We start from the raw sequence: 12,855 nt of genomic DNA on the forward strand, positions 1-12,855 counted from the left end.
GAGAAAAATGGCGGCGGACGGCGGCACAAGGTGGCACCGGCGAAGACTTGATGGAGGAGGAGGAGGTTGGGAGGTTAGGGTTTGAGAGGGTTGGACTTGGAGATGAGAAATTGGATGAAGGGTTTGGAGAGGTGCTGTGCAGATCGGGTAGGTAAGGGTGCTGTTCGTTTTTTTTTTTTTTAAATTTAAACCTGGCCCAAAACGACGTCGTTTTGAGGCCAGGTCAATTAAAAAAAATTTGACTAGCCTTGGACCAAACGACGTCGTTTGGCAAGGCTGGTTTTGAAAAAAAATTAAAGCGCAGCGCAGCACTCGCAATGCGCAGCAGCAGAGGAAGAGCTCGCTTGGGACTTTCGTCGAGCACTTGGTGTGCAGCCAAGGGGGCTTTCATGGACTCCCAAGCCAATTTTCCAGCCATCCAAGGGGTCGTCGAACCCCTCTTGTCCCAACGTCGATTCGCCTCTGGGGTTAGGCATGCAGATTTGGCCTTTTGGATTATGCCAAGTATGTGGAAGCAAAATATCTCACTTTAGGTCAAATAATTAGGCCAACCAATTTGGGAATTATTTGACCTAATTGGGAGTTACCTAGCCTAAATTGGGAATTATCTGAATTAATTAGGAGGTTATTTGATTTAAATTAGATTTCTTTGATTTTTATCTTAATTAGGGATTTGATTAAATCCCTAACCCCTAAGTACACCAACCCCACCAACCTCGCCCAATTAAAGCCTCTGAGACCCTCTATAAATATTGGCTACACATAAGGATGGAGGTACGTCTGAATCCCTACTGAAACTCTGCATAAATTATTTCTCATATACCCTTCTCCTTCATATTCTTTCTCTCTCTCACACAAGGCTCCGACCACCACACACGGCTCCGGTCACCCGATTTTCCTTGAAACACCCAACCTAACTTAGGCATCGGAGGACCTTTGGCCAACACCCCCCGGGTGTGGTCTTCTTACTCCGATTCGTTTTGCAGGGAGAAAGAGAAGCGGAGAAGACGAAGGAATCTTGGGCGAATATTCTTGTGGGGAAAATTGCTCCCACAAAGTACTTTACCAATGTTTTAGAAGCATTTTCCTATTAACAGTTTTTATTTTTAAATTGATAATTGCATAAAATAGGTAAACTTTTAAGGCCAAGCAAATGACCAAATAGCTTTTAGTCTGATTCTGATGGTTATAAAGTCGAAAGATGTCTCAAGTTCGAATCTCCCTCATTCATTAGAATAAAAGAAAAAAAAAGAAGAGGATCTCAATATATCAACCCTGAGTTCGCATGATATCAAGAAAACAAAAGGCCAACAAAACTAAAAGAAAAATAACTTTTACTCTTAATCATCATGAATTGTGTTTTTATTTTTTTGGGAATCATTAATCATCAGGAATTCGTAATAACAATAAACTTGATACCAATTGTCTTTGATATTAAAAAAATGCCCACCCGGGTATGAATTTGGTTGATCCGATCCCGAAACCCGACCTATTAGAGAGCGCGCGCAATTAGCATACACTGTGACACATAAGACGAAATGGCGGGAAAAGCAAACCCACACCGAAAAAAAAACGACCTTTAAGCCCCAAAACTCAAACCTTAATTCTCACTCTGAACACTCTGATGGACAAGTACCTAGTTCCTCAGAAGCCCTCGTCTCAAAACCCCAGCAAACCCCCTCCAAGGTAAATGCGAATCGATAACCCTTCTCAATTTCTATGTTTTATTGTCAATTTGAAATTGAGGGCTTTGTTGTTTTGGGCACAGATGGAGTCGAAGCCTGATCGAATTGAACGGAAGGTTCGAGCCCAATTACCGCCATTCCGTCTCTGGGTTGCTCATGGAATCCTATTCTGAGGTGCCCCATTAATTCATTTTTCCATTACTGAGTTTACCAATTAGTTAGCTAAAGGTTACAAGTACCTTGCTTGATTGATTTATGTATTTTCTGTTTGATATAGCTGAGGGCATTTCCGCATTTGTACCACATCAATGGTGGACCGTGTCAAACCCATGTATGCAATATTAAACACCCAGTTTGTTATCATCATTTACTTCTTCTTTATATTTTTTTCCCATAAATTTTGATTTTTTGTTTGTGGGATTTTAATTTTGTAGTTGAATTGGATCGACAATGGCGCATTTTTGTATGACCAACCGTCAATTGGAAAGTCAGTAATTATCCTCATACATATATATATACGTGTGTGTGTGTGTGTGTGTGTGTCTGTGTTATTGTTTGTGTTTCATATGTAGTAGAAAAGATTGCTCAATCAGATTTTTTTTCAGGCAAGGGATCTCTGCACTTGATTTTGACAGAAAGGTAAATACATTCAGTGCTTTTGCTAGTTTGGTTTTATTTTGTATGTTGTGTGCATGTGTGCGTGTTGCTTTTACTTTTCACTTCCTTTTCTTGTATTTACATTTCCTCTTTTCCCCTATATATTAGGGAATATACCTGGTATCTGTGACAAAATCCGGGTGTTTAACAGTGCATGATTTTGAAACTCTTTATTGCCAGAGTAATGAACCTTTGCTATGTAAGTTCCTTCATTACGGCTTGTTATTCCTTGTTTTGGCATATATTTTATCAGTTCATAATTTCCAAGTTTATTACAAGAGTGATGCATATATCGTCTGCTAAACTTGTATAACAGTGCACTAAACTAATGGATACAATTTTAATGTGCAAACCTTTACATTCATGCATGTTTGAGGTTTTCCTGGGCATAACTTTGGCTACTGATGTTACTGCTGTTCACCTCTTCTATTTACACAGGCCAAACCTTGAGCTTATATTGAATGTTTAATGAAGGAAGAAAAACAAGACCATTTTAATTTGTAAAGTTGTAGTGCTTATGGAATTTATATAAGCATGCTTGTAAAGTAAGGGTTGGCTCTTTTGCTCATCAAAACAATTTTTATTTGGCTTTTTTTACACCTCTTTCCTGCCAGGCTTGCAAGAAGATGAAGCAAAACATGTGGTGCACCTTTCTTTACCTCAACAACTAGACTTTGTCCGGTGGAATCTTGCTAACCAAGATGAGGTCTGAGTTCAATACAATTTATACGATTGTTATAGATATTGTAAAGGCAATATGGCTGCTTCATTTTTCTCAGTTGTGACTCCAGAGAACTATATAGATATAGAACCTGGCTGATTATTCTTTTTTCCTTCCGATATGCCTAAGCATGCATAATTTCAGGCTATTACTTCTTTTTTATATGAATGATCAATGGGGTTGGTAGTATCACTGTGTACATGCTCGTATTCTGCGTAATTGAAAACAAATGTATTTTATATTTTGTAGTATGTTGTTCTGTTAGTTTAGAAACCCTTAATCAAGGTTGATTTGTTTTAAATTGGCTTAATTATCTCTCCTGGATTGATTTGTTCTTACATTAAGATTTGCCAAATTTGTTCATATAGGTTGTTTGCACATCTATGAAAAGGAATGAAGTACTTATATTTGATATTGGTTATATCTCTTCTAAACCATCCAATGTAAGTTTCTCTTTCTCTTTCATCATACGCATGCTTTTAGTGCTGCACTCTCTTTGGAAATTTATGTGCTAATTTGCTCCAATGGGAACTCATTATATACATCATGTCAACTTTCCATCGTGTTATTATATATATGTGTTTTGTTTTGTTTCTGGGTATTCATGTTACTTTAGTGTGAAAATCACCTAACCCTGATTTTTTTGGTTAATAGATACTTTAGAGTGTTAGAAGCGCACAAACACATGCTTAAAACGTACTTAACACATGCATGATTTAAATGAGAACAATGTAGTTAGGGGACCCAATTTCCAGATTTCCAGTTCTAGTCAGGTTATAACCTTCATATCTGATGAGCTCTTCTAAAGCATACATTTCTGTTGACACCTGTCATCTTGTTTGAACATAGAGCAATTCCTGGCCCACATCCTAACAGCTCAATTTTTTGAGAATCGTAGTTAACCGACAACTTCATCATGGTGTCAGTCACAGCGAGAGATCCTGAGTTCGAATCCCTTCACAATGGCAAAACCCCTCAATTAAGTTAAATTCTGCACGCTGGGCTCTCATGGTGGAGGGAACCCACATGTCAGGGGGAGTGTTAATAGTAAAAAACAATTGTTGGCCCACATCCGAACAGGTTAAGGATTGTATCAAACAGACAACTTAATCACATTTTTATCTTAGCTTTTTCTGTCAAATCTGTCTAGTGTGTTGGGTATGTATTAGTACGACATTCTATGTATAATATGCTGGTTATATATTGGTATGGCTTTCTCTTTGTTATTATGATAATTATTCCTCACCTTTCGGTCCAGGTGTTAAGAACAAGACCTAGTGTTTCTGTTCTTGGGTCTAATATTCATAAAGGTCTTACTGATATTGCTTCTACTTCACTTGACGATTCCAGGTTGGTGAAATAAAGATATACCCTTTATTCATTTATATGTATTTATTTCTAAAATCACAGGTAGAGATGATGATGAATAACTCATTTTTAGATTTATGTGATTTATTCTTTAATCTAAAATCGAGATTGAATGATATTTGAACAGACTGCTTCAGAAAACCATACCGAATAAGTTCATTTGTGCATGTACAAATTTCGAAGTATCATACCTTCCTCCACTTCTCATGCACTATAGGAATGCCTGTCTTTTCCATTTTAATAATATGTACTACTTTGCAAAAGGTGTTGTTTTAGTTCACTAGGGGTAGTAGTGAGTTGTGTTGCCTTAATCTACATAGTGCAAAATTTGTATGCTTTCACTATTCAGAGCTGGTATAAAGTAACCCCCCCCTTTTGTTTGACCATTTTGTGACTTATGGAATATATTTCTTGCTTCTATCAGTTATATATTCTTTCTAAGGCAGGCTTCCTTTTTATTTTATGGTCATTTTAGGATACTGGCTTCTGATACATATGGTGTAATCAATGTATGGGACAGAAGAATGAGTACATTTCCATGTCTTGAACTTACAACGGATTCCCGTGGCACCCTTAATAGTATACAATTAAATGCAGAGGATCAGGTCTGCAATAATTCACATTCTTTTTGTTCAATCTTCTATCTTTACGTATTTATCAGAAGTTGAGATATGCGCAAGTCATTAGGAAAGACATGTATCCACGCTTTGTTTCTTTGTGTCAAGAACCTAGTATTTAATAGCAACGTAAGTATGGGTCAATAAGTAGAACTGATCATGGTTATGAATGAGGATTGATCGTTCAAATTTATATCCTAGTTATTAAGTTATATATGGGTTAAAAATCTTTTAGGAAAAACATGGTGTTAAAGTGGCAAGATGTTTGCTTAAACCCAAGAAGTCAGTCATCAATTTGGAGGGTATGGTAATTTCTTTATATTGTGCTGATCCAGAATGGTAGATCATCAGAGTAGTTGCATAATAGTGGAAATTGGAAGGTTCTAAATGATCAGAACTAGTGTTGATGTACTCTTTAGTGCCTTATATGAGGCCGTTTTCTCATAGTTTTTCTGCAAATATAACATGAAACAGATTCATGGAAAGACCAAAGCTAACTAGTTGTACATAAGAAAATATATTGGGAAGTCTCATTTAAAGCTCTTGAATTTGGAAAGATGTGCTCTGTAATATCTAGTTACTTGTTCTGCACATCTTGTTTAATTTACTCATTAGTAACTAACATAAACTTTGTATGGTGTCTCTCATGTCCTAGTTTCTAAAAACATTTTGGTGTATTTTCATGCTTTTGTTCCCATAATCTACTAGGTGTATTCCTGCCATGAGTAAATTTTTTTATCTTCTAAAGGAATTTGAACAACTTTTTTTTCAGATCATTTTTGGAGCTGGAAAGCATGGATTTGTTTATGTATGGGATCTTCGTGGTGGAAGAACGTCTTCTGCTCTTCAGAGTAATAAAGAAGTAAGGGGTTCTTATTTTGTTTACATATATTTATTTTCTAACTTCATAGAAATAACAAGAACTAAACATCAGCACCCTAAACAGTTTTCCTAGCAGTCACGGCTAATATGCCCAGGCAATCTTGACAAAATATTGAACTTGATTGGTATATTTATGTTCTTGAAAAATGATAGTAATAATTATTTTGTTTTTGTTTATATAGATACGTCATCTGCCTCTAACTTCATTGAAGTTATCGTCAATGTTAGAGAAAATTGGGCCTCTGAAGGTATCAAATATGTTTACTATTTACACAACGATTTTGGAAAAAAATGTGTTAATTCATACGAAGTATTGTCTTTATGCATGTTACCTTGTTGTAAGTTGTAAACACTATATTTGTGCGTATTCTCATATTGCTTCACTGGAGACAAAAGCCATTAACACATTAATATTAGTAATGTAGACAGTACGGTCTATTGTACCATATCTATGTTACATAAATATCATGGTTTGCATATTTCAATTTACACTACTAAATATTCTCATTATTTTTCAGGCACAATCAGACATTGTTTCTAAGGAAATACACTCCATTAATATTGATCCATCTTGCCCGCACCAATTGGCATTCCATCTTGATGATGGTTGGTACGTATTGTTATCACTGTGCAGTAGGTCATGATTCCTTTGTTTTATTTTTTTGGTAAACAATGGTTCGTTAATCTTATTCCTCGTTTTTTTTGTGGTCATTTCTTAAGTTTCTATGTTACTTTAACAATAAAAAACTCAATACGGGGTAGGTTAATAACCATATGGGTCAAGCTGATGGGTTGGGGGTACTGTTCTGAATATATACAGCTGCATTTGTCTGACACTTGCTAACTTTTTTTTCAAGAAAGTATATTATTTAGAAGAGATATTGGTCTACAATCGAAAGGAGATGTACCCTACAAAACAATAGGAATACATGCTTGAATTATACCAATTCTTTTGAGGGTAAAGTAACTTGTGAACAGCAGTAACTGATCTGGAATATGAAAATGGATTTTGATGAAACTGGAACAGACAGAATTAGGAGTCACTTTATAGCATGCTGCCAAATCACCAAGGCATCATTATGTTTATTGTATCTTTTTATTGGAATCAAAGGAAGTCTCACTAATAATTGTGAAGATCATGCCTAATTGCCTATTGAATATGCTAATCTAATAAACTGAATGCTTTATCATTGACTTTTATTGCGACAACACTGATGATGAATTAATACCTTGTTTAATGTAGGTCAGGTGTTTTGGATGTTTACAATTTTGAAGTTACGCATATTCATTGTCCTCCACCTGCTTGGTTGTAAGTAATGTTTTGTGCATTCAATTTGTTGCGTTAACATTGGAAGCATTAGCACCTTGTGTTTAATTTATCTATTTCTATCCTGTTCATTTTGAGGGAGTAGAAATGATCCTGGCGTGTCAGCTGATCTGTTATATTTGAGAAAACCTTCATGGCTGCCAATAAATTCGGTAAGGGACAATGTTTTGTTTTATATTTCAAACTGCATTGCATCAGGTTTCCTGTTTAGTCATTTTGCATTAGTTTACAGTCATTGACCTCACTTATGTGGACAAATTCATATTCTAGTGTCAGTTGGATGAAAATGTATTTGTTTAATGAGAAGTTTTTCTATCGCTGGGTCCTGCTCAGTGGTCAATGCATGGGGTAGTATTGCGAAGTCACATTTCATTTTCACATATTGATTGAAAAGTTTGCATTATTGCTGCTTGCATGCTTTGAGTCATTTCTCATTTGGTTGATTAAACTTGTTGGTATGGTACCTGTAACAATCCTATGATATTTTCATTTTCTTGGCCTTCAATTTAATTCTGCAATGTCTAGCCACTTGTATGAGATTGTACTCCAATGTTCTCTAATGCAGATCTACGTGGTTGGATCATCAACCGACAATGGAATTCATATTTTGGATTTCTATCCAGATTCAAGCTCTCCTAGCCATGTGGACTACAAGTAAGAAACTCCTTAGAACTTTTGCAGTATGTTGATTAGCCATGCAGTCTAATACATAATCTGAATCAGCAGATCATAACTTTCTTAGTATTTTAAAAGCTCTCCTGCAAGTCTGGACCCCCTCCCCCCTTTAGTAGATTATTTATTATGTTGATGCCCAACTTATAATTTACTATTTCCCTCTGGATGCGGTGGTATTTACTTTGATGGCCTTTTCCCCTTCAACTATAATTCTTTGGTTTCAGTTTGGCCCTGTTGTCTTTGCACATCTGTGTGTGAACATGCAGTTGTTTACTTTCCTATGCATTTATGTTTACAGACATGTTCCTTTTGTTGCTTAATGTTGTAGAGAGGATGTACAGAGTCTTTCTGGGGTAAAGAAACAAGATAAGCAAAACAGGTTTGTTCAATTGTCTGAAGGAGTTACTGCATGTGCAGTTCATCCCCTCAACAGTACCATCATAGCTGGAACAAGGGTTTGTATTCTCGAAAACCTACTTTTATATCCATGTTTTTCAAACCCTTAAGGTTCTATTAAAATCCTATGACATGGCTTCTACTTCAATTATACAAATGCATGTGCATATTGGACTTACTAGATCTGTGCATTTGGTTTCATGAGATACATAAGTGCAAGCAAAATCCCAACCAGTGCCTGGTTGAAAAAGGTTTAAATGTGAATAGAGTAGTACTTTGAAAAGGTTTGTGGTGTGGCAAATTCCAGTGGCCTTGTTGACTCTCCATTTGGGTTGGTCTTAAAGATTAAGAAGCATTCACTATTTTGACTGAATAGTGGAGCTTGACACTTACCAGGAATGTACAAATAAAAGTGCCGTTGTTATGGTGAAACTGTTGGGATATAAAAATGAAATTAAGTGAAGCTGTGTTTATGCAAGATAAGGGTCTTTTGTGTTTAGGTAGCTGGTTGTGAAGGAAAATGGTTCACTTAGATGTTGGAAGCTGTCTAAACTACCGACCCTTCATTCATTACTTTGTAGTGGTTCAATGAGTTTCATATTCACACACCCTCATAGAATAAAAAGGCCTAATACTTATGGATTATTGCTTTCAGCATTCATCTTTGCTCATGATTTCTCAAAGTCACAAGTCAAGTTAAGGTGACCAACTGAAGCCCGGGACCAGTGTGAGCAGAAATGTTGAGTGGTCAAGAAACAACTGCTATGCGCTTAACCTTGGGGCTCCTACAGTTTTCACAGTTCAGAATATATATGTAAATGTGAGCAAAGCAACTTTCTCTTCCACTCATGAGCTTTGAAGTAATGTATTTAGTGATAATTTGTCAGCTCATGGGTTACTTGTATCCAGAGGAAGACTAGAGGTGCTTTCGGTGGTCTAACCGGACATTGTATATAGGGTTTATAGTTCTGTGTTGTACTCCAGTAATTTAGGGTATTTTGAGATTGCAGGATTGTTATAGACAGTAGTAACTGGATGTTGTGTATGGTTTAGGGTTGTGTACTTCAGTTCTTTTACGGTATCCTGAGATCAAAGGAACCTTACAGACAATAGTGACATTATCTTTTTTCACATAATGACATAAAAAGCATTCATTTATGATATGAAAACAATCTCACATTTTCTGGTACATTTGAAGTAGAGATATGGATCACCGATTTGTATGTGTGCGTAGGAGAGAGAGAATGAGCAACAGCCCTTGGTGGTATTATATTATGAAATTTTAAACAGTAAACACTCTTTATGATAATGAGAAAGTATTCAAAAATTTTGAAGCAAGCAATATAACTTTCCCGGTAATGATTGGCATTGTACTCTGAACTGGCCTAGTGCTTCTCCCAGCCATCACACCTTATTTATTTACGACTAAATTGAAATTGAATGATCTTAATTGAACCTGTATGATCTAAATTGAAATTGCAGCAAGAAAAAGATTGCACCAAGTTTGGTGTTCACAGGCTAAACTTTGAACAGACATCATAGTAACACTAAAATTGGCTTATATTGTTGGATGTTGTTGAAAAAATGACAAATCCGAGAGCTAAGGATATACATGACCCAAGAAACAAGATAGACGTACTGCATTTTAAAACAACACGGTCAATCTTCTCATACCCAATCTAACAACACTAGGCATATGGATGCTCTGTCTACAAAAAGTAAACAAGACTCAGTAACACAAAACTTTCATCAGTTCAAGAAGATGAGGATAGAAAACTTTTGGCAGGAGGGATCCGAGCAACAGCAACATGTTCAGGCTTTGAGAACTTCCGATAAACTGCTTGAAGATTACTCTCTGCAGCATTCAAATGAAAGCCAACCAAGAGCTTGGCGCAATCCCTGTTGTATGACAAAGAACACAATCGAACTAGTAAATATAAACCACATCTGTTTCCCCACTCACAGCTACAAATACCCGAATATAATTGATAACTGAGGAAGGTTATATACAGAAGAAGGCATCACCTTAACTGTTCTTCAGAGTAGCCAGTGTGGTGCTTCAGGGTTTCAGTCCAGAAAGGAGCTTTGTTGAGGGTGCAACGTGCAGCATAGACAGCTGCAGCAGCTATCAGGGATGGGGAGTACCGAATAGTAGTTGGATAATGCATAATTCCGAGCTCGGCTAGAAAGAAAACCATATTCTTCACCTGCATTACAAAAAGTTAAGAGAACCACATTAGTATTTGTTACTTCACTAAAAATAGAGCTTAAAAGTATGGTTCGATATCAATATTTATCACACAAATCATGGTGAATTAAATACCTCTTCACCAGGTGAAACAGAGGCTTTGATGTATCTAGACAGGAAGACATATGGGGTGGGAACTGTCAGGTACCATTCCAACTTCCCCAGAATTGCTTTCTCCATCAGAAGTATCTGATCACCAGTGTATGCATAGTCTGATAAGCAAACAAAGTCAATGACCTGCATATCAAGAACCCATTTTCAGATTAAAAAAGATACAAGTTAGAAATCAAGTATGAATAATTCATAAAACAACTGAATAAGTACATTACCTGTGGAGCCCAGATTTCCTCATATTTGGATGCTATAACCATAGAACTAATACCAACTAGCTGAAGTTCCCTCCTAGAAACGATCTTCATTGACAAGTATCGATCAATTATGTTCACAGTCAGGTAGAAGGTTTCAGGCATCAGTTCAAATTTCCTGTGAACTTCTACCAACCAGTCTATGAGGATTGATCTCATCTTTGGGTTTATGTCTGGCTGTGACTCCATGTAATCATGAACTCTGCTGTCATCCTGCACAAGGAAGTTTTCTTTAGTAAGACGAGATAAGAAAAGGGGAAATTTGAAGTGAGGGGGAGGGGGGGGAGAGAGAATAAGAACATACTTCAGTGAGCTTGTAGAACTGGTACAAATCATCAATGTATTCCACTACTGCCAATTCATCACTAACATCAGCTGAATCAAAATCGACAATGTTTTCCTTTGGCTTGATGTCAACTCCACAAGCCATAGCCTGCAGAAAACATAAATTTAATGCCCCAACAAATAAAAGGTAGCATTTCTCTCACAATGTGTTAAAAAGTCATCACAAATACAAAAAGAACGTCTAAACTCACCTTGCTTCGAGCTGTGAGGATTGAAGTTAGAGTCTTGACTTCCTTCCTTGAAGGCCCTTCTACGGGCTTGCATCGGTTCACTGGTTTATCTTTTTCTTCTTCTTCATCAGAACTTATAACCACCAGAGTCTCAGATATTGGCTTTTCAATTGCCTTCTTGGGAGCTACTGCGGCCTTCTTGGCAGGACCACGTTTTCTATTAAGAGCAGCTGCCCTATCTTCAAGAACCGGCAGTACTGGGTTCTACAAATTCAAAGAGCCAAAAACATGAATAGGTATAAAAACTCCTAGTTTCAAAACTAGAATTTCATGACAAAAAGTGGTAAAAGGGTTATTACCCCGTTGTTCTTTTCTGCTTTAGCTTGTGCCTTGGCTAACAATTGTGCATGAAAGCTTCTGCAAGTCAATAAATTGTTAGGAATTGCACATGTGTAAATTAGAGAGAGAGAGAGAGAGAGAGAGAGAAACCTAGTCATAGGGCGAGAAATCTGAACAGGGGGCTTCCCTTCAACAAGATGAGCAGCCTCAAGATTATTACCAATGTCTCCAAGAACACGCCGGTTCCTTCTTTGTGCTTCATTCTTTACTTTGTCATTCCCTTTGAGAAAAACAAACGTGAACATGTAAATTAACAAAACTTGATTTTCTGAATGAAAGAAATACATGAAAAGGGACGAAATAAAAAAATTAAAATACAAAGAACCGCCCCAAAAAAATCTGAAATCGCTACAACCACAAGAGATAACTGCAATCGATCAAATAAGAGAAACCCAGTTGGCACTGACTGAACCCAAACCATAAAGAATCATAGCAGGAAAAATGAAAAGGACAAACAGTAAACCCAACAACCAGAAACCCAATAAATTCTACGTTCCAAATTTAAGAAAAAGAAAACAAATAATTGAAATGATGGAATAATAACCCCAACCCACCAATGATCAGGGCAAGAGAAACCCACATAACATTATCCCAGAAACATAAACCCAGTATGCTAAAGGAAGAAAAGTACTAAAACCCAAAATGAAATTTAAAAGAATCGTTGTTCTATTCAAAAATCAGAAGCTGGGATCGGTGAATACCTCTGGGTTGTTGTGGAAGAACCACTGCTCTAACGTCCTCCATGGTTGGCAGAGATCTCTAGCCTTCTAGGGTTTCTGGATTTAATGACTTCCTCAAAGAAAGTCTCCTTCTTTTCTCTCTCCCTCTTTCTCTGTTTGCTCTGCACGCTTGTGTTTCTTGTTTCAGGAGTCTAAAAGTAAAGCAAAGGGCACTATTTGAAGCTCGAGAACCCACGTTGGCTCCAACGGTCAAATTTTTTTATTTGAAATTTCGATCGTTGATTTCGCATACGGCTACGATTGATTTTCAAGATGGGTGT

At 36.8% G+C, this 12,855-nt stretch overlaps 2 protein-coding genes across 3 annotated transcripts; one reads left to right on the forward strand and one right to left on the reverse strand.

Moving 5' to 3' along the window:
- The first annotated feature begins 1,541 nt into the window (after window positions 1-1,541).
- LOC110767924 (uncharacterized) lies at window positions 1,542-9,486 on the forward strand. Of its 2 annotated transcripts, XM_021971587.2 has the most exons (18): window positions 1,542-1,686; window positions 1,769-1,859; window positions 1,963-2,016; window positions 2,120-2,172; window positions 2,291-2,324; window positions 2,451-2,541; window positions 2,957-3,048; window positions 3,432-3,506; window positions 4,322-4,413; window positions 4,907-5,036; window positions 5,821-5,910; window positions 6,113-6,178; window positions 6,449-6,540; window positions 7,174-7,239; window positions 7,343-7,409; window positions 7,823-7,911; window positions 8,261-8,387; window positions 8,984-9,486. In XM_021971587.2, the coding sequence occupies exons 1-18, from the start codon at window positions 1,625-1,627 to the stop codon at window positions 9,026-9,028; spliced, it is 1,416 nt and encodes a 471-aa protein (XP_021827279.1). In that variant the 5' UTR covers window positions 1,542-1,624; the 3' UTR covers window positions 9,029-9,486. The 2 variants fall into 2 exon arrangements, with proteins under 2 accessions (XP_021827279.1, XP_088111891.1); XM_088255765.1 differs by lacking the exons at window positions 7,823-7,911; window positions 8,261-8,387; window positions 8,984-9,486 and having other exon boundaries at window positions 7,336-7,407.
- Window positions 9,487-9,867: 381 nt separating this feature from the next.
- LOC110767934 (G2/mitotic-specific cyclin S13-7-like) lies at window positions 9,868-12,717 on the reverse strand. Its single transcript, XM_021971599.2, has 9 exons — window positions 12,557-12,717; window positions 11,946-12,075; window positions 11,816-11,873; window positions 11,478-11,720; window positions 11,246-11,374; window positions 10,906-11,154; window positions 10,652-10,813; window positions 10,354-10,535; window positions 9,868-10,227 (listed from the first exon to the last, which is right to left on the reverse strand). The coding sequence occupies exons 1-9, from the start codon at window positions 12,597-12,599 to the stop codon at window positions 10,083-10,085; spliced, it is 1,341 nt and encodes a 446-aa protein (XP_021827291.1). The 5' UTR covers window positions 12,600-12,717; the 3' UTR covers window positions 9,868-10,082.
- Window positions 12,718-12,855: the final 138 nt, after the last annotated feature.

The sequence above is a fragment of the Prunus avium genome, chromosome 6, assembly GCF_965620075.1.
Source record: "Prunus avium chromosome 6, drPruAviu1.hap1.1, whole genome shotgun sequence".
NCBI classification, from domain to species: domain Eukaryota; kingdom Viridiplantae; phylum Streptophyta; class Magnoliopsida; order Rosales; family Rosaceae; genus Prunus; species Prunus avium.